Below are 22,284 nucleotides of genomic sequence, written 5' to 3' on the forward strand. Positions count from 1 at the left end.
CTGCCTCAGCAACAAAATGAGTCTTATTATGCAAAGCAAAAAGCACAAAATGGCATAAATATAGAACAGAATCTACATAAAAAATGGAAAAGGAAAACCTTGAAATCAAGCCCTTGAGAACTTAAAATGCAGACCCATAGTTATGTGGCAGACCATTTAAGGTCAAACTAGATTTCATTAAAATAGAAAGGGTGAAAAGAGTCCTGATTTATATGCAAAAATAAAAATCTCCAAACTTCTTGGCTGCCTTCCTTATAATTGATAGTACCGTTTTGAGTCCATTTATTTTAGAGTGCTGCAGATATTATAGGGAAGGTAATTTGAAGTTCATTTGAAGCTGTCAAGAAATTGGAGTACAGAGAATTCAGAGAGAAGTTCTGGGGAGAAAATGAGATCAGTGAATGTAAGCACGTATCATTACCAGGGCAACAAAATATTTTGAAACAAGGATCATGGATTAAAAAAAAAAAAAACGAAATCATAGGCTGAGTGCAGTGGCTCATGCCTATAATCCCAGCACTTTGGGAGACCAAGGCAGGAAGACTGAACGCAGGAGTTTGAGACCAGCTTGGGCAACACAATGAATCCTCATCTCTACCAAAAATAAGAAAATCAGTTGGGTGTGGTGGCGACATGTAGTCCCACCTTTCTTGGGAGGCTGAGGTGGAAGGACTGTCTGAGCCTAGGAGGTGGAGGTGTGGTGAGCTGTGAGGAACCACTGCCCTCCAGTCTGGGTAACAGAGCGAGACATGAACTCAATAAAATAAAATAAAATAAAAATAAAGTAAATTCAAATACACTGAAGGACACGAAAGCGAACTGGAGTGTGTGGGTTCAGTTCTGCATATGATTGGCAACGGTCTTGTACTCTGCGTTGAAAACAGAGACTAGAGGGCAGCAATTTAGTATAGAAGCATGAGACAGATGTAGAAAACAACACATATGGCACCCTTATTTGTACAGCAGATAATCTGATCACGTCTTTTTGGATTTTGGAAACCTCACGCACACCTAGCAGGGAAACGCACTGCCCAAAGGCTGAGGGCAGGATTTTCATGTTGATTTGATTTCATTGCTCAACATCAGTTCCTCACTTCACCTCCAGGATACGTTCTGCTCTACTTTGCAACTACGTAAGAGCCAGCCCACTGGGAGGCAGGGTGGCCCCACGGCTGTCACAAGGAGGGAGTGCTCGGACCGTACCCTGTGGGGACCGCTGAGCCCTCTGACAGGTGAGCTGCAGACTCTCCTAGACATCACTGGGCTACGAGGAGGCTTACCCAGGACAAATATCTCGCTTTTAAGATCAGCCTGGAAAAGCCATGAGAAGTTGGTTAGTTCATCTTCATGACACAGCCTTCGGGAGGAATTTTCTTGTTTTGTTTTTTCCATGCACACACAGCATGCCAAACTCCTGAGCGGTAGCACAGCGGAGGGGTTAACAGCTCCTGTCTGCTCCACAGTTTCCACACCACAGGTGCCAGCAGCTGCCTTCACAGGACTGGCAGGCACGCAGTGAAGACTTGCAGCGGGAGGCTGGCACAGAGGTGCCTGAATGCAATGCCAATGGCCTAGATCATGTGTCAGTAACACTACTTCTTTAATAGAACACTCAACATTGGGCTCAGGATACCCTCAAACCTGATCTGTTTCTTTGTGCTTATTGAAGAGATGCAAGATGCGATGAAGGGAAATTTGGTTCAATATACATCAAATTTCACAGAATGTGTCAGACATTTGTTGAAGGCAGATTTTTCTAACAGAACACATAAAAAGAAAATAATGCTTCTGGGGGGGGGGATGGTGAAATATCGTTAAATCCTGAGTAGTGCCTTAACTACAGTTTTGGTTGTTTGGTATTCTTTCAAGGTAAGATCGTGTAAGTCCACCTTCTTGTGTGTCAGTATATTTTATTTTCCTTCCAATAGCAAATAAGATTTATAATGTACTGTCTGGTATTTGATTTGGCTTAAGACGACTTCAGTAGGACTAAAAAACTTTTCAATAAAAGCATGTGGTTTTCCCAACTTTCATTTAAGAAAATTTTCATAACTCTTAGTAATGATTGACCTCAAACAACAGAGAGGAAATGTGTTTGCATGGTTGCTTAAGGGTCGTGGCAGAGGAGGCTCGATGTTCTCCAAGATTCTTCTTCTTCCTCTTCGTGGTCCTCAGTAATGGAACAAGGATGTCCACTAGGCACACAGCCATTCTGAACAAAGACAACATTCCCTGACTTTCCTTGTACCTGGATGTGCTCATGTGTTAAGTTCTGATAGGTAGGATATATGCAATTTCCGGGAAGTGGTCTCCAAGGGAGAAGGCATTATCCCCTCCCTCCTTCCTCCTTCCTGTTGGCTAGAATGAAGAAGGGACCATGGCAGCTGCCAGCTGGTGCTACGTGGCAGAAGCGCCTTCTTGAGGATGATGGTGTGCTGAAGGCAAATGGCATCTCCTGGGTTCTCTGTTGACTTGGTGGGAGCCACCATTCCAGTTCCGGATGCCTGGCACTTGTGCGTCAGAGAAATATCTTCCTACCTTGTTTAAAGTGTAATTTGAGTTTTCTGGCATGCATCTACCACAATCTTGACTAATATAGGGGCTCTATAAATATCAAATCTGGTAGAGAAAAAAGAATAGCTATTGAAATGACGTGGATAGATAGTTGAAAGATGACTTGAACATATCAGGAAGAATCAGGCCTAATTTCATGTTGGAAATTACCCAAGGGGATCACTGGAAGGTGAGATTGCTGTAGGGTGATGAGCCTTCCCTGTAGGATCACAATGATTGAGTTTCTTGGAAGAAACCTAGAAAGAGCCTTTTGCTCTGTTTATAAAGAGCTTCCACTGCAATTTGAGTCTACATCCCGCAAGTGTCTTTTACCAAATATTCTCTTAAACGGAATTGGAAGTTCAGCTTATAGAGAAGCTGAGATATATAATTATTTTTGTCATAAAAAACATTATTTTAAAAGCAGATGCTCAAAAGACTGGGGGAAATATTGGATCTGGATTTATGCATCAAGCATAATTATGCATCAAGCATATCTTTTGGTCTTCTGTAATCTATAAAATGATAGTAGATTTTACTTTTATGGAAGAGTTGGGATTGCATTTACTTTTATGAAAGATTTTCATTGTCTTAGGAAACAACTTTAGAAGAATAAATTGTACTGAATTAACATGAGTTACTTAAACAATTGTTGATATGGGTTGATAAAATGTTATTATAATGATTTCATGCATACTACACTATGCCTGTTAAAATATTATTAAAATTTCACCTTCTCTTTGCTTTTAGTGCTAGATTACTATCTTTCTTTGTAATGGACATTATTCCAACACGCTTAAAATGAAAGACACAGAGAGCCTTTTTAAAGGACTCAAATGGGCACAGTTTGTTGCTGTCAGATTTAGAAGTAAACTATAACAGCCTAAAATTTGGAGTTGATTCAATCTGTATTTATATTTACAAGCACAAATAGCTTCAGTCAACATATTATATATGATTAAAAATAGATGTATAAGCTTTAAAATGATTCAGTGGGAGATTAAAAATCAGCATTCTCCCAAATGTGAGATAAAATAGAGAAAACCCATTTTGATTTGCTGGAGCTAGTTATGAGTATTTCATGTAGGTATTAAAGTATTCTTTTAAAAAAAATATTGTGAATACCTCCATTCTCTCACATCATTTTGCAAACAACTGAAACCTAAAGAATGTATGAGAAGAGTTTGATACTTTGGAGAATAAACCCCTTTAAATCCTGGCTTTGTCTGATACTACAACAGTGTGTTCTGCATCTCCCTAAATTAGAGAAAACTGATTCTAAAGCTACTTTCCCACTTATTGATTAAGCTTAAAGACTAAAGAACAGTGGGAGAAGACAAGAGATAAATACTTTGGTCTTATAAGAAAACTATAGAAAGAGGGAAAGACAAATTCTTAGCCTTGGACATTATTTAAGGTGGTGTGATTTAAAACATTTCCTAATTATTTTCTGCCAGTTAAGAAAAAAATTCAAAGAGCAAAGAACAATTGGTCTTTAATTCCATTTTTTAAAAAGTTTCATTCACACTTGAGATGAATTCACATAGATGAACTATTTTGGTGAATGGATTTGGTGAGAGGGATTTCAAAGACTTCATAAATGGCCCTTCCAAACAGAGGACCCTGACTGTGGAAGAGACTCAACTTTTTACTTATTTTCAGAGGCTCTCATTTCATGTTCCAAAGAGTGAAAGTGAGGATGAGCTATAATTTGAAGTCTACCACCTTCTGTCTACAGGAAAAGGTTTCAGGACCATTCTGAACAGAGAAGCCACATTATTTGGTGATGGACTGATTTCATGCTGTGATTGTCATTAAGTCTCTTTCCAAGGCTAGTCATTAATTTTGTTAAAAGAATTTTTAATGGTATCTCTAGGTCAAACACCAGCAGAGCTGCCATTCTACAAGTCTCAGAGATGGATGCAGTGCCAGCTGTTCCAAAAGAACCATCCTTCTTGCATCCCCATTACTTTACTTCACTTTTGGGGAAGTTCAGGGCTCAAGTCACTCAGTGTGAAAGATCATCTGCGCTCGAGTTTTGCTGACCCTGCTGATGGGTGGGAAACAGCTGGAAAGGACAGGCGGGGCGTTGGCACCTTCAAATGAGATGGTTCTCATGTTGACTCTCAACTTAAAAAAAAAAAATCGAATCATTACTTTTCATTAGCTATCATGTTTTCGTTTCTCCTCAATCTGGGTATAGTTGCTGTGCAAACAAATCTTACATTTTTGGATAGAGGCCATGCTCATGACGTTAAAAGTTAGCAGTCGATATTTATAGAACTTCTTAGCTCTTGTAAGAGGGCACAGATCTAAAGTCATACATCTAATTAATTAAGCTCACTTAAAGACATGCAATAAGCCACACTCATGATGCAGTTACCTTTAATTTTGGTGAATGTATCTCCTGTTGATAAGAGTATTTAGGGAGCAGAGGAGGCGAGTAGGACTGAGAAAGTGTAGAGACCAGGTCAGAAACGGAGGCCAAGGGAGAAGGAAATGGAGGGGAGGGAAGCAGATGGCTGGGGAAGGGTGTGGCTGCTCCATCTCCCGAAGAGAATGAAGGTGGCTTGAATATTGAGGAAAGACAAGATGTGATTATGCTTGTTTCCAGAATGAAGTTACATGGTCTTCACAGAATATTCTCCAAACTCACACGAATTTCACATTACCAACTTTGACATTTATGAAAAATTTTTGCTTTCAAAGCCCTCACTTTTTCTTGTGAATTTGATTTAAAACTTCCAATGGGTATGATTAGCTTAATTTTGGGATCTGGGTGGCTGAAGATAAGAACGCCTGTATTCTACAATTTCATAATATATTTTACATGATGGCCTCTTGTAAAAGTGAAGGAAAAAGCTACCTAAAACCCTGCAATGAATGGTTCTTTGTATCTTGCTAGCATAGTGGGTCACAGACTAGAAATAGCTGGTTACAAAGCTGGGGAAGTCGTGATCTCTGTATCCATAATGGGCACTGGCTGCTGATGTGGCAGGGATCAGCACCTACCCGGGACCGTCTGCGACAGGCAGAGAGTGCTTCCGGTAGCTGAGCCACCTAGTCATGTCTTAACATTGATTAAGCCAAAAGGACAATTTTATTGAAACAATTGACTTGGAAACACTTTTGTTGGCCAGGTTCGGTGGCTCAGCTGGTAATCCCAGCACTTTGAGGCTGAGGTGAGTGGATTGCCTGAGCCAGTGGGTTCGAGACCCACCCGGGCAACTTGGTGAGACCTCGTCTCTACAATAAAATAAAAATTAGCCGGGCATGATAGCGTGCGCCTGTAGATCCGGCTATTGGAAGGCTGAGGCGGGAGAATCACCTGAGTCCAGCAAGGCAAGGCTGTGGTGGCTGTGAGCGTGCCACTGCACTCCAGTCTGGGCGACAGAGTGAGACTCCAACTCAAAAAAAAAAAAAAAAGAAAAAAGAAAAAAAAGAAACATTTTTGTCTTACTGCAATGACTGTTATTCAATAGTGTGGTTATTTTACACAGCTGCTGGCATGGCTGGGATATTTTGGAATTGAGAAACTGTGGAAGAAAATGAATTGTATGATGGCATAATATAAGCCATTTTAAAATTATTTCATAAATTCAGTATTTTCCAGTAGTTTTTTAATTCACAGGATACACTGGAGAGGTCAAGTTTTTTGTTTTTTGTTTTTTTAAATAAAGAGACATTTACAAGCTAAAGTTTGAGGCTATTTTCTCCCTGTTGAACAAAGCATTGTCCAGGGTTCATTGTAACATGAAGATACAGTACCCAGTTCTTAAGTGGGCACCAATCTGAAGAGATTGACCTTTTCAAAAAAACCAAAGGGGGGTCTGAAGTACTATTTTTCTTTTTCTTTCTTTATTATGATAATTTTTTTTGGCAAAGTGTCATTATATCCAAGGCGTATATAGCTTTCTCATTCTGGATTGGACTAATCTCTGTACATCGGTTTCCTCATCTCTAAAGATATGTGATATTATGATCCCCACGGGATCATAATATCACATATCTCATAGAGTTTTGAAAATTAACAACGTAGAGTTCATAGAACAGTGTCAGACACCCACTAAGAGCTCCAATATCAGCTATTGTTACTACCACTGGGAAATTAGACGACATAAATTGCAGAGACTTTAAACATATGACTTTATGGTCATAAAGAAGTAACGGGATAATGGCATGATGGCATATATTTACATCATTTAATTAAATGCGGTGTATTTTCACACTCCCCCTCCACCCCTGACTTATACAATGCTTGTGTTTTTGTAAGAAGATCTGTTAAGGTTGTGTCAAAATAGATGCTTACCAATATGATTAACTGTGCAGGCTAACTATAGGAAGACTGGTTAGTTCTTCACTAATTAGGCAAAATTAAAATACCTCATTACTGGTTTTTGCTGTACTGCAGCCCTCCTTGGGGATCTTAGGATCTGTGGGGGCGCCCACGACTACTGGATATATTAAGCAGTTGGGTGTCTCCTCCTCTTCCTCCTCTTCAATGTGCAGTCGTGGGGTCTTCTCTGCACCATCGTGGCTGCACCACAAGGCATCTTGGGATTCCAGCAGCCCTCTCTGGATGCCTGACGCAACCCCTTCACAGAGTTCCTCATCTTCTTCTCCAATGATGGGGAGGGAGATGGGCCAGGAAGCTACACTGGTGCATGCAGAGGCCACAAACTTATCGCCTAGGACTTCAGGCACCTTCTTGGGGCCTGAAAAGCCCGTTCTCATTTGTTTCAAATCTGTCACTTTGTTTTGAGTTGTTTTTATAGGATCCTGAAAAGGCACAGCATTGTTAGGCTGGGCTGCAGCTGAGACCAGGCCCCCGTGAAGAGAAGGGACCAGAGAGTGTGGTGATTCGGCAGGTATGGATGCTGGAGGCAACAGGAGTACAGAGGGTTCCTCCTGAATTTCGAGGGCGATCTCCTCTGGGGTACAGGGTGCAGCTTGGTCAGCTGAGAAGGTTAAAGTGCTCAACTCCTCTAATTCAGCCAAGAAGTTGTCCAGAAAAGGAGACAGTGTTGGGGCCAAAAGGTTTGCTGGTGGACACAGGGCTGTCAGGGACAGCTGCCCCCGGGTAATTCTCTGGAGAGCTCCTTTATCTGAGCCAGGTGAAGCTTTGTGCATGGGAGGAGGGCCTGGTTCACTGGAGGCCAACTTAGAAACCAGCAGGGATTATGAAGTTAAAAAAAAAAAACCAAGAAAATAATAATGACGTATCAAAACACAGAGATGGAGAAATGCAGGAAAGATGTGGTAGTGAATATAAAAATAATTGTATGTTATAACAGAGACAGAGATTGGAAGACATCTTGAAGCTATCTAGATGTGAAGATATTTTGCTGAAATGTAACTGCACAAAATAATTTCCGTTAGTTGGAAAAATTACCTCAAAAACGAAACTCTACTAATTTTGGAAGGGATCTTATATGTCAAACAAGATAAAACTGTCATAGAGATTACAAGGACAGACAGTGGAACCTTAAGAAGTTTAGTAGTCTACCTCTTTTAAACTATGTTGAAAAGATATTTCAGGTTTCCAGATACTGATTTAGTAGTATAAATGACTCTGAAGAAATGTTAATGTAGAATGAAAATTAATCGTTAAAAGCCTTTTTTATTTCCTGAATTCGTTTAGCATTCTTTCTTTCAGCAGCATGTCCAATCTTTTGAACTTCCACAGTTTTTTCACTTATGTTTGTAAGGAGATTAGAACATAGGGCATAAAATATTTTAGAACCTTATACAATAACATTATACAACTTATTTTTCAGAATAAGTTCTGAAAAATATTTTTCAAGAACAGAAACTCATGATCAGTACGAAACTGAGCTTAAAGAATTGCTGCTTCAAAGCTTTAAAAATCTAAACTAAATGTTTACATAGAAAGGCTCATCTGATGCTAACGGGAGAGTAAACTTCTGCTGAGACTCCCATGCTCTCTCAAAAGCTTGACATTTATGTAAACTTGAGGAGGTATGACCGATGAAGCGTATCTCCAGAAGTGAAAATACACTTCTGTATAGTTTAATATTATCAATGTATTTTAGATACATTAAACAAAACAGTACATTTAAATTTTTAGCAGATTTATTAAAAGTAGCTTTGGAAGTCCACCTACTAACATTCTAATGCATTTATCTATCCTTGCTGGAATAGAGAAAATGCTATTGTGCATAAAAGCCTTGAGAAAGGTTGCTGGACAAGCTTCCACTTTAGCTCTTTCCAGAGAGATGACCTTGATTTGGAAAGAAACACTTCTTCAAAAAGATTCTGGGGTTGCACTTTCTAGCTGGTGGTTTAGGACAGTGGAGCCAGCACTCTTGGTCCTGGGGCCTTTGAATGCATACGTGCACAGTGCATTCCCCACTAACTTTTGATTTCTGTGTCCTATAATGGGAATGGGGCATTGGCTTAGTTAATTTAGCTTTTTAAAGAAGGTCGTCTCATCATGGCATGACATAAATGTGCCACAAAACTCATGTGAACATCTTAACATAAGATTCAGGACTCAAGGCCGCTTAGCTCCTGACACAAAGTGAAATTGTTCATGTGGCTTGTGCTTGGGTAGACAGTCACTCCCATGAAGTCCTGCAGATGTTGAGTTTTTAATGAGATATAAACTACTTTAGACTCATGTGATAGTCTATAAAAGTTCTCTATTGGCTAGAGTTCTATTGTATGCTCTTTGTTATATGACACAGAAGTTTTTGATAGTTAGATTTTGAAAGTCTGGGACATATATAATACTTAAAGATCATTCGTTTTCATCTTCACTTTCTCTCGTGGGCAGGAATATTACATTGATGAGAAAGAAAGATCATTATATTCCAATATAATCATCACTACCACTGTCACTATTGCTACCCGCTGCTACTATTCTCGTGCCACTGCCACCACAGTCACCAGTATACATGTTAAAGTGCTTAGCTTTACAACGGACTTGCTTATATACTGGAAGTCAAATTCAGTATCCTGGTGTCACAAAAATATACCTAGAATACAAAAGTCATACAATTTTCTTGGCTTCCAAAAGCTTTAGAATTGGACTCTGTTGTACTAAAAGTAAAAATATCAGAAGTGATATCAACTTTCATGTGAGTCTCCCCTAAGATAAAGACAATATGCCAAGACATGTGATCTGAATGTGTCAGCAAGTGACTCATAAATCATCGTCAATGAGTTCTTTCCTCTATTTGTAAATATCAGTAAAAAAAAAACAGGACATATACTATTTAGTATATTTTGGATATCGTCATTTAGAAGTATATGGTATTTGTTTTTCTGAAAATGATGCAGTGTAACGCTACCGAGACGTCTCCTTGACATCAGTACATGAATTACCAGTTAGGATAAAACATGAAGTATTTCTTTCCAATTATGAACATAAGTTTTTCAACATATTTTGTTCCCAACAGTGAGAATAAAACACTGATTAGTTACTAGTGAAATCTGTACATTCCTCTATTTAAAATCTGGTTTTGTAAAAAAAAAAAACCAAAAAACTGAAAAGTATATTTGATTACATTTAAATTATATTTACACTGAAGATGAAAGTATTGTGATCTAAAATATTATAATGCCGTTGTTAATTTGGGCATGTTGGAAACATTTCTTAGGTATTAAATAAACCTTTGTAGATACATGGTTTTCCTACTTATTTTACTGAAAATGTTGTGGAATTTCTCTGATAGTTCTTTTAAGATGACTGAATGGTGAATAAGACAAATATATGGATGAGAACAGATATATGGGTGAAACTACTGAGGGAAAGATATTGATATATAAATGTTAAGCTTTGGTAGTAAAGTAAATAAACTTCAGAAAATTCTGGATAAGTTTATAATCAGTTAAACAAAATTTAATTGTACCAAACTGTTCCATTTATTCAATGATACATGATTAAGGGTAATTATTTGGACTGAAATCCAGTCTTCAAAGATTACAAAAAAGAAAATGCATAGCCTTATCCCATTAAAAAAGTATCTCTTAAGATAGTAGATTCTTAGATAATTTACTTATGCAAAGTCCTTCTATGACTCATTTTCAAGTAGTTTAGGTCACAGGGGACATTCTTGAAATGATCTTGCATTGAAATACGAAGTGACTTCACACTTTAGTAATGTCTGATGTGTTGATTTTATTTTACTAGCGCTAGAAAGTTTATTTTCCCATGTCCCAGCTCTGATCTCAATTAAAATCATTCATAAATTATGCAACTTAATATATTTCTTAAAATGTTGGGAAGTACCCACAATATTTTGGAAGCAATTTCTTGGTAATTAAAATTTTTATTCTTTGATGTTAATGAGAATAAGAAAAAAATCCCCAGATATCACCCATAAAAAGAATATATTATAATTCAACAGAAAAATAAGAAAAAGATTCACATTGTGAATGTAGAAAGTAGAACAGTATTTTCTAATTAATTAAGGAAGCAAAGTGTCTTTTAAATTACATATTGAGAAAGATAATCATCTTTAGCTACTAGCTCAAGTCAAACGTGAGAACTGCATATAATTATCTTAAAAACAATAAAATAAACTTGAAGACTTCTAATAACATACAGCAGTTTCATTCACACTGACAAACAAACCAACCTCCAGACCTTAATTAAACATTTTGCTCTAGGTCTCTTTCTATATACAAAATCTCTGAGACTTTTATAGAATTTTCCTAATAACCATGTGTCTTGAGATATATTCCATTTGGGAATATATATAGTATTTTATGTTGTATATATTTATATGTATTTGCACATATAAATTGCAATTGTATATATATGTATATACTTTATGTATAATCATACAAATAAAATTTACATATATAAATCAAGCTTCAGAAATAAATCAAGTTTCAGAAAGCATTTATATACATATAAATACAAATATATATCATTTATATGTTTTATGAAACAAATGTTTTCCCTTCCTTTTTCAATAATTTAACATGAAAATAAAATTAGCAAAATCAAGCAGTATTTATTCCAGCACTTATTTGAGAAAAATTAAATTATATTTATTGACATTGCACTTACACATATAGAAACAAAATATGTACAAATCTCTTTCTCTGCAATAGATGTGATGTTCTATAATATCCTAAAGTCATATACTGATTATCTTATTCTGAGCTCCCAAATAATCATATTAATATGACAGAATATCTTCTTACCTTATTTGAACTTGAGCTGTGAATTCTATCACTAGAATAGCTGTGGGGTATTGGAGGGTCAGGGTAATCATCAGCACCCTTTGTGTTCTTCTTGACGACCTCTACATAGGAAACGGGGAAGATGCCTTGTCTGTTGGTTCCTGGGATTTTACCTTCATACCAGTTTTGATCAACTCTTTTAAGAAGAATAACTCTATCTCCCTATAATGAATATTAGAAAAATGCATTATAAATAAAGATACAATAATATAAAAATATAATTGGCACTGTTTTCTAATAAACAATAGTTTTCTACTTAGGAAAGTTTTATAACTCCAGTTTTTGTTTAATCACTGGCATGCAAGTAAGGTCCTAGTGCTTACTAGAAAATATAGATTATCAACACATATGCAATTAAATCATCCATTCACAACATTTGAGTCTTTCCTAAGAATGCTTGGTTAACGTGAATGTTTATACCGGTACTGTGTTAAATGACTTGTGCACGTTATTTCAAAAAGCAGAAGAGTGAAAGAGGTGACGTTTTTATAACAGTAGCATTATCCTATCTCTGACAGATTCAGTGCATGGACCTTCTGTAGGAAGAGCTTTCACAAGTGCACCACAGCTTGCTGTGTCTGACATGGTTGCAGAATCAACCTTTAGAAGGAATAATGTTAAATCTTCTTTAATCTACATGTGCTACATGTAGCGACAAAGAGTGAACTAAAAGGATCCAGGCAAACAGATCATCCCAAAATATCTATAGCTGTGGCCAGGACTGACACCCCTCTCTGGTTCACATCAGGACAGTGTAATTGTCCATTCTGATTGCTTGGTGGCCAGGCCATATGGGTTATTAAATATTTTGAATAGAACTCTTGGTTTGTGATCATATAATTTTCTAGAATCATTATTCCTGTTACCTGTAGTGACTAAGCCAATGCCACAGAATCCAGTCTAAATTTTAACTTAAAACCACAAATAGCCCGGAGATAAGTAGGCATGTGATGGTTAAACAGCAACAGGTGCGGCTGCATCCAGCGGGGGACACAGAAGTTTGGACAGTGCATCTTACAGATGAAGAAGTCTGGACTTTAAGCATACCCATCAACCCCACTAATGCACACTGTACCCGACAGGTAATTTTTCATCTCTCCTCCCTTACCACGCCCCACTTTCTGAATCTCCAATGTTCATTATACCATTCTACATGCCTGAAAATTCTTTTTTGGTCAAAATGCTGGATGATTTATTCAATGTGTTTCACCACCACTGAGCAGAACATACTGAAGAAAACCTTCAGACCTTAAAATTGAACTGATTTTCAAATACACCAAGAATAGGCAATTGCTAGGCTGAGCTACACTAATGCACTGGTGAAGGCTTTCTGTAAAGCATGAAACAGAAAATGTCAGAGTTCATGTAATGCTGTGGGGTCTCTGTGCTGGGTGGTGCAGCCCAGAGGGTAGAAGGATCAGCTGATGATGCAGAATTCTCTCCAAAGGGAGAAAATGAGACAAGATTCTGCCAGGACCAGAACGACCCAGAACTGTGGATATTTCCCTTCGGGAGGCATATGGAAGTTCCCAGAACCACCCACATATTACCACTATCTAGTCTGTGTCATGTGCAGACAAGAGGTTACCTCAACAAATATATGTCATCGTTTAGCAAACAATCAGAATCGTTCACTGTCGTTCTCAACTATGTAAACTGACGATGAAAAGAGTCATTTCTGAGATTGTTAAGACAAGATACCAGAACTGGATAGGCTGGTAGAGAACTTTGGGTCAATCATGAAACCTGAAGAAGGGTGATCAAGGAAAGGGCTTGCACACACTTCACCAAGGCTCTCCAGAGAGGAAAGATCACCACAGCCGTTTTTAGCCCAGAATTTTTAAGAGCCTCGTTTTGCTAAGTTTGCCTTTTCTCTCCCACTTTAGAGGCATTGACCTTCTTTGGGAAGGACATTTTATCTTGTTTTACTGTGTAAAAATCGAAACATTACGTTGGGCAAGCTACTTCGCTGTATTTTAAAAATGAATAAACTTTCTTGAAACTTTAAAGGGCCATTTCTTGATGAAGATCGAAAAGAGGAAGTATTGGAACATTTCGTTTTTAAAAGGCTGATTAATAAGGCAGCACAACAATATTTTGAAGCGTATGAAAGTGCTTTTTCCTTCTGCCACCTCCACATGTCTAATTATGTGGAGAGGACTTGAGGCTGGCCACCCAGGCCAAGTTACAGAGGGAGACTCTCAGAGAAGTCTGGTGTCCCTCAGGAGACCTCAGCTGAAAGGATGCAGGGCGGCCTTAGGAGCCCTTTGTAGAAAACGGGGAAAACAAAAAAATGTCTTAAGGACAAAAAAGAATTTTAGTTTTAAAAATGGACAGTCCTTTTCAAATGCACCAGTGAAGAAAACAGGCAGGCTACCTTTCTCAGTGACAGCTCCACATTTGTGTCTGCGTTGAAATTATATTTGGCTATAGCTTCTCCGATTTCTCCAGGCTGAGCTGGGGGAGGCGGTCTGGCAGGTTGGGCTTTTTCAGGAGGTGCGAGTTTCTAGGAACAAAAACAACCACTTACTCTTGCACCTGTGGCCACTTTAGAACCAACTACCATTCAAGAAGGAAGGGGGAAGGACTCACCTCTACATACGAGATTGGGAAAATGCCCACTCGTCCGTGGTGCTCTCCCTCATACCAATTTTGATCAATTTTCCTGAGGATGTAGACGGTATCTCCCTTCTTAAATGACAACTCCCTGGAAGAGACGCGTTTAAATGGTCTTTATCTAGATGTACAGCAATTATTCTTGAGATCAACACCCTCACTAGATCTGCATTTGTCTGGGCAGTGTACTTCCAGTGTTAAGACGTCTCTGAAGCCTAGGTAGGTCAGGACTGTGAAGGCTGGCAAATTGATGCGTCAGTTCTGTACCGATTTTTCTGTCCTGAAACTAGTTAGCTGGTGAGTTCCCAATTCCCAACCCTAGTTGACGTTCTAAAGCTTACATACAATAAGGAAGACAAGTGCACACAGCCTCCGAACAGAAGGGCTCACACCAGAAAAAACAACTTCATGTGTGGATCTTTGAAGTTAGTGGACAGGTATCTAAATAGACTATCTTGATAAGGACTTCCATCTGTGTCACAGAAAAGGCCTCACACTTTTGTTTTTCAATGAGGTACCAAGATAAATATGTTTTAAGGGCAAAGACATGTACACACAGCTTGTCTTCTTTATGTTTTCTGTTTTTAAAAAAATATTTTTAAGACATTACCTATATTTTTCCATTGTAGCAGTTTCTAAAAAAAATGTGGGTACATTTGGGCATTTCTGATTTTAAATCGTAAAGAAATTATTTATTTTGAATAATTCATGCCTAAATGTATCACCCTAACTACATCAGTTATTCCAAGCTACCGTCGCCCAGGTAATTATGTTGGTACGTCATTTTGCCTCCACAATTACTCTCTGATGGAGGGCAATTAGCTGACATCTCTCCCCAAGAACTCAACTTTCCTACACATCTGCCTTCTCACTCCTGGACTCTTCTGCATTGTTTAGTTCAGAATTTTATGTTGGATCATTTATTAGTGAAGAATATATGATGGAGAGAAGTTTATATCAGATGTAGAATATTTCTCATTGATTCAAAAAATTAAATGAAAAAAATAGTTGCATATTAAAAGGATTATTACACATCTGGAAGTACTAAAATCTTTACAACTGAAAGTTTTTAATCTTTATTACTGAAATTTTCAGTAATCCTAAAAACTAAGCAAATTCACAGAGCTTTACATTCAAACACAGTATGTCCTTCTCTCATGCAAATGCCTGATGTAAAGAGCAAAAACAAAACTCATGAGAGTTAATATCTACAATCCAACAGTTTTATTTGTACTAGGCATGCTTTGTTTCTGGAAATGAGGCTAGTTTTTTTTTTCTTTTTGTTGAATATACATGTGAATGAGGGACAGCTTTTTTTTTTTCTTTTACATATCAAATCTTTTGTATTTGTATAGGCTTGCATTTAAAATGTTGACGTCATCTAGAAAAAGCAAAGTTGCCACACTCTCCAGTATGCAAAACTGTGTCCCTCTCATCTCAGACCCAGAATTTTTAGGAGTCTCATTTTGGTAAGTTTGCCTTTTCTCCCCCACTTTAGAATAGTGGCCATTGACAATCTTTGGAAAGGACATTTTATCTCTTTTTACTAGGTAAAAATTGAAACATTATATTGGGCAAGTTACCTAACTGTATTTTAAAAATTATTACACTTTCTTGAATTAGGTTAAGAAAACAGCTTTTAAAACAGATATATATTTAAGGCATATTTGTCTTATATCTGTATCTTGTTCACAAGAGGTCAGTCACAAAAAGTTCACAGACATCTCACTATTAAATGAAATGGCCTTAAAAAGGTGGCTTGCCCATATATCACTCAATGCTGTCTGGGTGTGTGAGCCTTTTAAAGCTGCACCATGTCGCTGGTTGCCCCCATCTGTGTGTCAGATATGTCCCTACATCAGGGATGACAGAGGACTGCTCTTTACATTTCCTGAGAACAGAACAAGAGGATTAAGGGGCAATAAGATCAATTCATTTACAGTATGAGAAAAACATTTTTTTCTCCCTAAAATTGTGAGGTGGTTTCCACGGGTAGTTATTTAATCTACTTCTCTGAGGGTTAATACAATTAGATATTGTTGATTTATAAAATCTTAGTTGTGACCTTGGTGAAAGGTGGGGATGGTACGGACAGCCCGTGGCAGAGTTTCCTTGAACCTCTCCATAAGAGCTGTTCGGGAGGTGCTCTCCGTAAGAGCTGTTCCCTAAGTGGCTGTTCGGGAGGGTGAGTGGCTGGAGACTCAAAACCCTGTTCAAAATCCGCACCTGACTCCTCTCCTCTTCCTGGCAAGCCGTCTTCCTCTGCAAAGCTTGTCTTCGTTTCTAAGACTTGGCAAAACACCTTGTAAGCCTCGAGTGGATGCCCTTCCTATGTTTATATCCCCTGTCATTCCTCAGGGTTTTAAGTATTTAAGGAAGATTTTGACTGTCACAAAGAAGAAATGAAATGTATGTACTGTACATTATCTTTAGAAAATTTATAGTTAGAAAACTTACTTGCATGTGTTGTACAAATTGGCACACTATGTCTGAATTAGGACCAGAATGCAGTAGAAATAAAGCAATGTCATTTATTAATCTAAAGAAAGATATGAGCTCTTCTTAATTCATTATTTTATTTTTATGCAGAATTTACGCCATGTTTGACATCTTAGTTTCTAAATTGCATTTTTCTTATTTCATTCATTCTTTTCAAACAAATTCACTTTAAAGATGTGGGGTACAATTCAGGATAAGGTCGATAAGTGGTCATCATACAGGTAATGTTTGGGCCAACTTTTGGTTATTCCATTCATTTGTTATCTCAACAGCATTACCAAATTTACGTGATTTTATTTTTTTACATGTCTTTTCTTGGAGACAGTTTCTGGAACTGTTAATTCATAGTTTATGCATTCTTATGAATACATTGTTTTGGTTATTATGTATATTCTCAGTTTAAGCGACAGAATAATTTAGTGGGAATGCACAACAAGTTCAATATCTATCTTGAATTCTACATGAGACCAAAGTTTCTTAAATAAGGTTTGTGCCGACGGGCCATGAAAAATCTGAAAATCTGGACAGCTCCCTCTAACTGGAGTCTAGTCACGTGCTAACCTTCCTCAACCACATGTCTGACTGATGAACAAATTTCTGAAGAATTAGAGGTAAAAGAAATACTGCAACACAAGAATGTAAAAACACCAACACCAACAGAAGAAGAGAACTTTGCTCAGAATCTTGAAGTTTTGAAAATTAAAGGATGGAAATTTTACTACAGGAAGCTTTGTATTCAGTTCTAGTCATATACTCCACAAACTATCCTTGATGTAGCTAGATAAATAAATGTTACCAAATTCTCCCAATTAGGATGAATTACTTCCTAACACTTTAATTTTTTCTTGACACAAAGATTCTAGAAACAAAGATTCTTAATTTCTTTTTGTTCTTCCTGTTCTTTTGAACTTGATGTATTCTATCTAACATGTTTAACATAATTTAAAACTTGGTGCTTCTCAACTAAACTCAAAGTTATAAAATAAAATTATCCCATCCCAATTAATTCCAGAGGAATCATTTCATTAGAGTAGACTGCCAGATTAAGGATTAGGCCTTATTTGTAACACATTTCATCGTGGTATTGCTCTCTTAAAGCATTACTTAACATATTTAAAGCCAACTTAAATCATATGATGAATACTTAGTTTACTTACTTAGATGTCTGAGCCTTAAAATCATAGACAGCTTTTGCAGGCAATTTCTGAAAAGAAAGATAAACAATTAGCACTAACTTAAAATTTGGATTTCTTACAAGTTTCACATGCATGAATGAAAAATGAAACCTCAAAGCATAAAACACATGTAATATAAACCCTACATTCAATTTACAAATAAACCAAATAGTTCTGCATTTAGATATTGAAGCAATAACAGGAAAATAATAGCCCTATTCACCATCGTATTTCAGCTTGATCACTAAGGTAGATTAATGCCATAATGGTTAAGGTTAATGCCTGCCGAGGATTCTGTCCTAGGTGTCATTTTGATTGTTACAAAGGCTTTTGCTGGGATAGCTGTGGAGGGTCAGTTGTTCCGTGTTCTGTGAATTGATACAACTCCTTCTGAATCATGGACCAGAAGTCATGAAGGCAATCAGCAACCCCTTCTAAACACTTATGAACATATTAGCAAATAAATATTAGTCCAGTTATCACTAGGAGGCTAATCAGTGGCCAATAGTATAGGCACGATCGTCCTGCACTTCCTGAAGGGTTCAGGAATCCTTCAGTACACTGTCAACCAGCTGCTCATCTTTTAGTCATGACATGATGTGACACACACCTCAAACTTTGGGGCCTGCAAATCTCCCTGAGGCACCCTTACCCTCTAGCAAGCTCTTCCTCCCCCACCAACCAGTAACTCCTTCACCCCATTCTCCTTCCCTGTGACTCTGGTGAGCTTCAGGAATCCTGAACCATTCCTGACTTCTTTGTGGGGGGTGGTCCCACAGGCATTGGACTATATCAGACACTTGTAAGTCCCTGATGAAGTGGCCGCCTGTCCAGGTCCAGCTTTCAGCTTCCATCAGTCCCCCATGGCTCCAAGGCAGTTTGAGAAGAACTCTAGCCCCACTTCAGGGCCACAGACGAAAAATCAGTTGGCACCTGGCTCCCAGGGGCAGTGCCTCCAAGAACTGGTCTGGTTAAAAGCTTTTTTCAGGGATCCACTCCAACAAAGTAAGCCAGCAAAAGTTATTTACGTGGAATTTGTATTGATTTGCAACACGGTCAACCTAGGACTTTCTCCTAGATCAGCAGGCCGGAAAATTGTACAGAGCAAACCTCCATCTACGAGGTGGCTCAACTCAGGACTCTTTGAGACCACAACTGGTCATTCATGGGTGTCAGGTCAAGGTTCTGAGAGGCCTCATGGCCAAGACCGGACCACACCTGGGGAAGCCCTGGGACCAGGTCACGGCGTAGACAGCTTCCAGGGTCAGAGTGGCTATGCTTGGGTTTCCAGAAAGTGGCTCCTAGTTTCTCCGTTGCTATTTTCACATTTTCCGCTTAGGTTCTTTCTATAACTTGGGATATAAACTTGGCAGGCAGGTGCCTTATCAAGTATGTCGTAAAAGACTGCAATGCCATGAAGTTAACTACCTCTTTTTCTGGAGTACCTCTTCTTTCCCTTGGTGCACTTCTCCCCAAATCAGTCAAAGTGGATGAATAACTTCTAGGGGACTCGCGGTCTATTGAAAAGAACGGGGCCAGACAGGGTGAGAATCCACTTAATTACAAGCAGCCTTGCATAGCTATTTTCTCTGGTGGCCATTATTACCCCCTCCCTCAAATTTGGAGAGACATGTCTATTGAAAACACATATAAAATTCATAGGGAATTGTGATGTAAGACACAGAAAAACAAGAGCATTCCGAAAGAAAAAATATCTGAGGTTGCAGAAGTATGATAGTTGCATATACAAATATAATTACTATGTTGCTGATTAATTATACTGCCGCACCCAGTGCTGACGATTCATAGTTACAAAGATTTTTTTGTATGAAAATATTTTCAAAACTTTCTATTTCTATTCTTTTTGCCTCAATTTATAATTACTATTATAAGGTCTATGGAGGATGGAGAATTAGAAAATAGTAACAATTTGTAGAAACAGCAACATTTTATGGAACGGTTTAGGAATGTCATGATGAAAAAGAAAGAGATAAAACTAAAGAAAGTATGACGATGACAGGAGTATGGGTACGTCCATTCTCTCTCTCTGTTTTTACACATTTATTGAGTCTTCACATGTCATTCTCTTTATCTACAGCCTTCCCTTGGGCCTGGTTGATAAACTACCTCATCAGAAAGTAAATATTTATTCCAAGAAAACAAAGGGATAAGCAGAAAGCAGCATTATCAGTTGCCAAATTGCTTATGCAATATTGAATTCTTGTTGTTCATCTTAAAGCAAAGTATAAATAATCACATGACAAAATTCTGACTGCAAATAGTTCTTAATAGTAACTTATACCTTACACATTTATGTTCCACTTATATGTGGAAATGTAGCTAGAGGTTAAAAGTATTCCAATAGCCTATGTTATAGAATTTGGGTCAACATTTGTCAATTCTTTTTTCTCCCTTTAAAAAATTTAGTTATAATGGATAACAAAGGAGCAATAAAAATGAAATTTATTTTATCCACCTGTGAAGGAATTTAAGCTGCTCATTCATAATTAGAAAACATTGTTTAAAGGTTTTGACTACTTTGATGACATAAAAGAATTACAAGTAAGATATCAGTCTTGACATTTAAGGATACATGTTTAAATCTGTTAATTGTGAATTATAAAGTCTTTAGGTTTAAGAAGGTAACATGGCCACAGATATTTTAGGTAAAACTTAACCAGTTACTTTCATGCATACCAGAGGATTACGTGCAGTATATTTTTCATTCTACATTAAATATACTTTTGGGATCATCGGGCTTTCATAAAGATTATAATTGGGCAAAACATAACTGGAAAGTAAATATTTTATTAAAAAGGCAAAAAACTCTCATAAATGCATTTTAAAGTCCTCTTAAATCATGTTTCAATAATGTGCTCTATCTACACATAAAACTAAGGGATGATTATATTAGGAAATGCAAAAACTAGAGAAAGGAGCCAATTCATTAACAAAACAGATTCTGGCATGCTTCAATTAGTGAAAATTTCCAATTGTAGAAGTTAATTTTAAGAATTCTAATTTCTTGAATTAATTTTTGAAGCATGTTGCATAGTATACGTGAAAGCAATGATAAATACTAATAAAATAAGTTTGGGCAGTGATAATGAAAAATTGAGCCATATATGTTACACTAACATGAATTATGTTTCTTTTTTGTCTATAGAGATTATATTTTATGCTACGAATTCTGAATTACTAGGGGTTCAATTCCCTTTCTGTTACTCATTATGTGTGTGACCATGGGCACGTTTTTTGGTCCTCTCTAGGCCCGATTTCTTAAATTGGAAACAGTGCTCACAATAATACCCATCCCGTGGGTTGATGCCAGTTTTTTGGGTGTCTGATACGTGGACGGTTCTGTGTCGACCAAGTCTCAGCCTACAAAGTTCATTCCAGCCTCTCAAACTTTACAAGTAAACAGATGTTCTTTAAGAGTGGATGACAAAAAATGGATAAAAATATCAAAACGCTCTGGGCTTATAAGTGATGCAGATCCCAAAAAGTCCTCTGTGTTGCCACCTCAAAGTTATGTACGAAAACGGAGGTGAGAGTCACTCTCAACCTAAAGAGTCTAGTCAAATTTCAATACAGAATCATTTTAGCAGAAATAGAAAGTAAATAAAATAAACGATGGAAAAGAAGAGAAAACAAATACAATGAGTGGTGAAAACGGGACTTTCACGTATAGCTTAAAGAAATATTCACAAAAATTTGTATCGCAATTGTGTCCCCTTAAATGGAGAAAGTTATCACACGGCCCTAATTTCCTCGTCATCCAGTACGAAGCACATATTTAAGCGTCTGCTTTCTGGACGCTTTGCTCTAGTCTCTTCCGCGTAGAATGCGAGAAAATCATCTACTGAGCGTCTGACTGCAGAATTTCAAAGCTAATGTGCAACTGAGGAAACGGCCGTTTGTCAGACGGTGAAAAGCAGCTCTTGAAGAGCCTAAGGTTCAGGTACGGCTTCCGGCCTGAAACGCTCTTTCTACTCCGGTCGGCCGCCTAGCGCGTGGGCTCCGCGGGAGCAGCAGCCGCTTCGGCCCGAGCACGCGGCTACAACGGCCTCCCTCCGGCTTCCGAACGAGTCAATTTTTGTGAATCGGGACCGCTTTAAGCCACACAGCAAGTCCAGGGGCCCCGCGGGCCGTGCGGACCGCGCCGCCAGACGCGCGGGCGCGGCAGGCCCCGGCCTCACAACACACAACGCCCCGAGCGGCCTCG

At 38.0% G+C, this 22,284-nt stretch overlaps 1 protein-coding gene across 6 annotated transcripts in view; it reads right to left on the reverse strand.

The window, feature by feature from the left end:
* SORBS2 (sorbin and SH3 domain containing 2) overlaps positions 1-22,284 on the reverse strand; it is a 218,987-nt gene that overhangs the window by 13,805 nt on the left and 182,898 nt on the right. For all 6 annotated transcript variants that reach the window (XM_021711376.1, XM_021711373.1, XM_021711372.1 and 3 more), the window contains 5 exons: positions 19,488-19,576; positions 18,042-18,088; positions 14,362-14,476; positions 14,147-14,275; positions 11,731-11,931 (listed from right to left, as the gene is read on the reverse strand). In XM_021711376.1, the coding sequence (XP_021567051.1) occupies positions 11,731-11,931; positions 14,147-14,275; positions 14,362-14,476; positions 18,042-18,088; positions 19,488-19,576 (581 nt within the window). The remainder of the gene's footprint in view (positions 1-11,730; positions 11,932-14,146; positions 14,276-14,361; positions 14,477-18,041; positions 18,089-19,487; positions 19,577-22,284) is intronic.

Source organism: Carlito syrichta, unplaced genomic scaffold (assembly GCF_000164805.1).
Source record: "Carlito syrichta isolate Samal-C Ts95f unplaced genomic scaffold, Tarsius_syrichta-2.0.1 Scaffold302106, whole genome shotgun sequence".
Classification (NCBI taxonomy): Eukaryota; Metazoa; Chordata; class Mammalia; order Primates; family Tarsiidae; genus Carlito; species Carlito syrichta.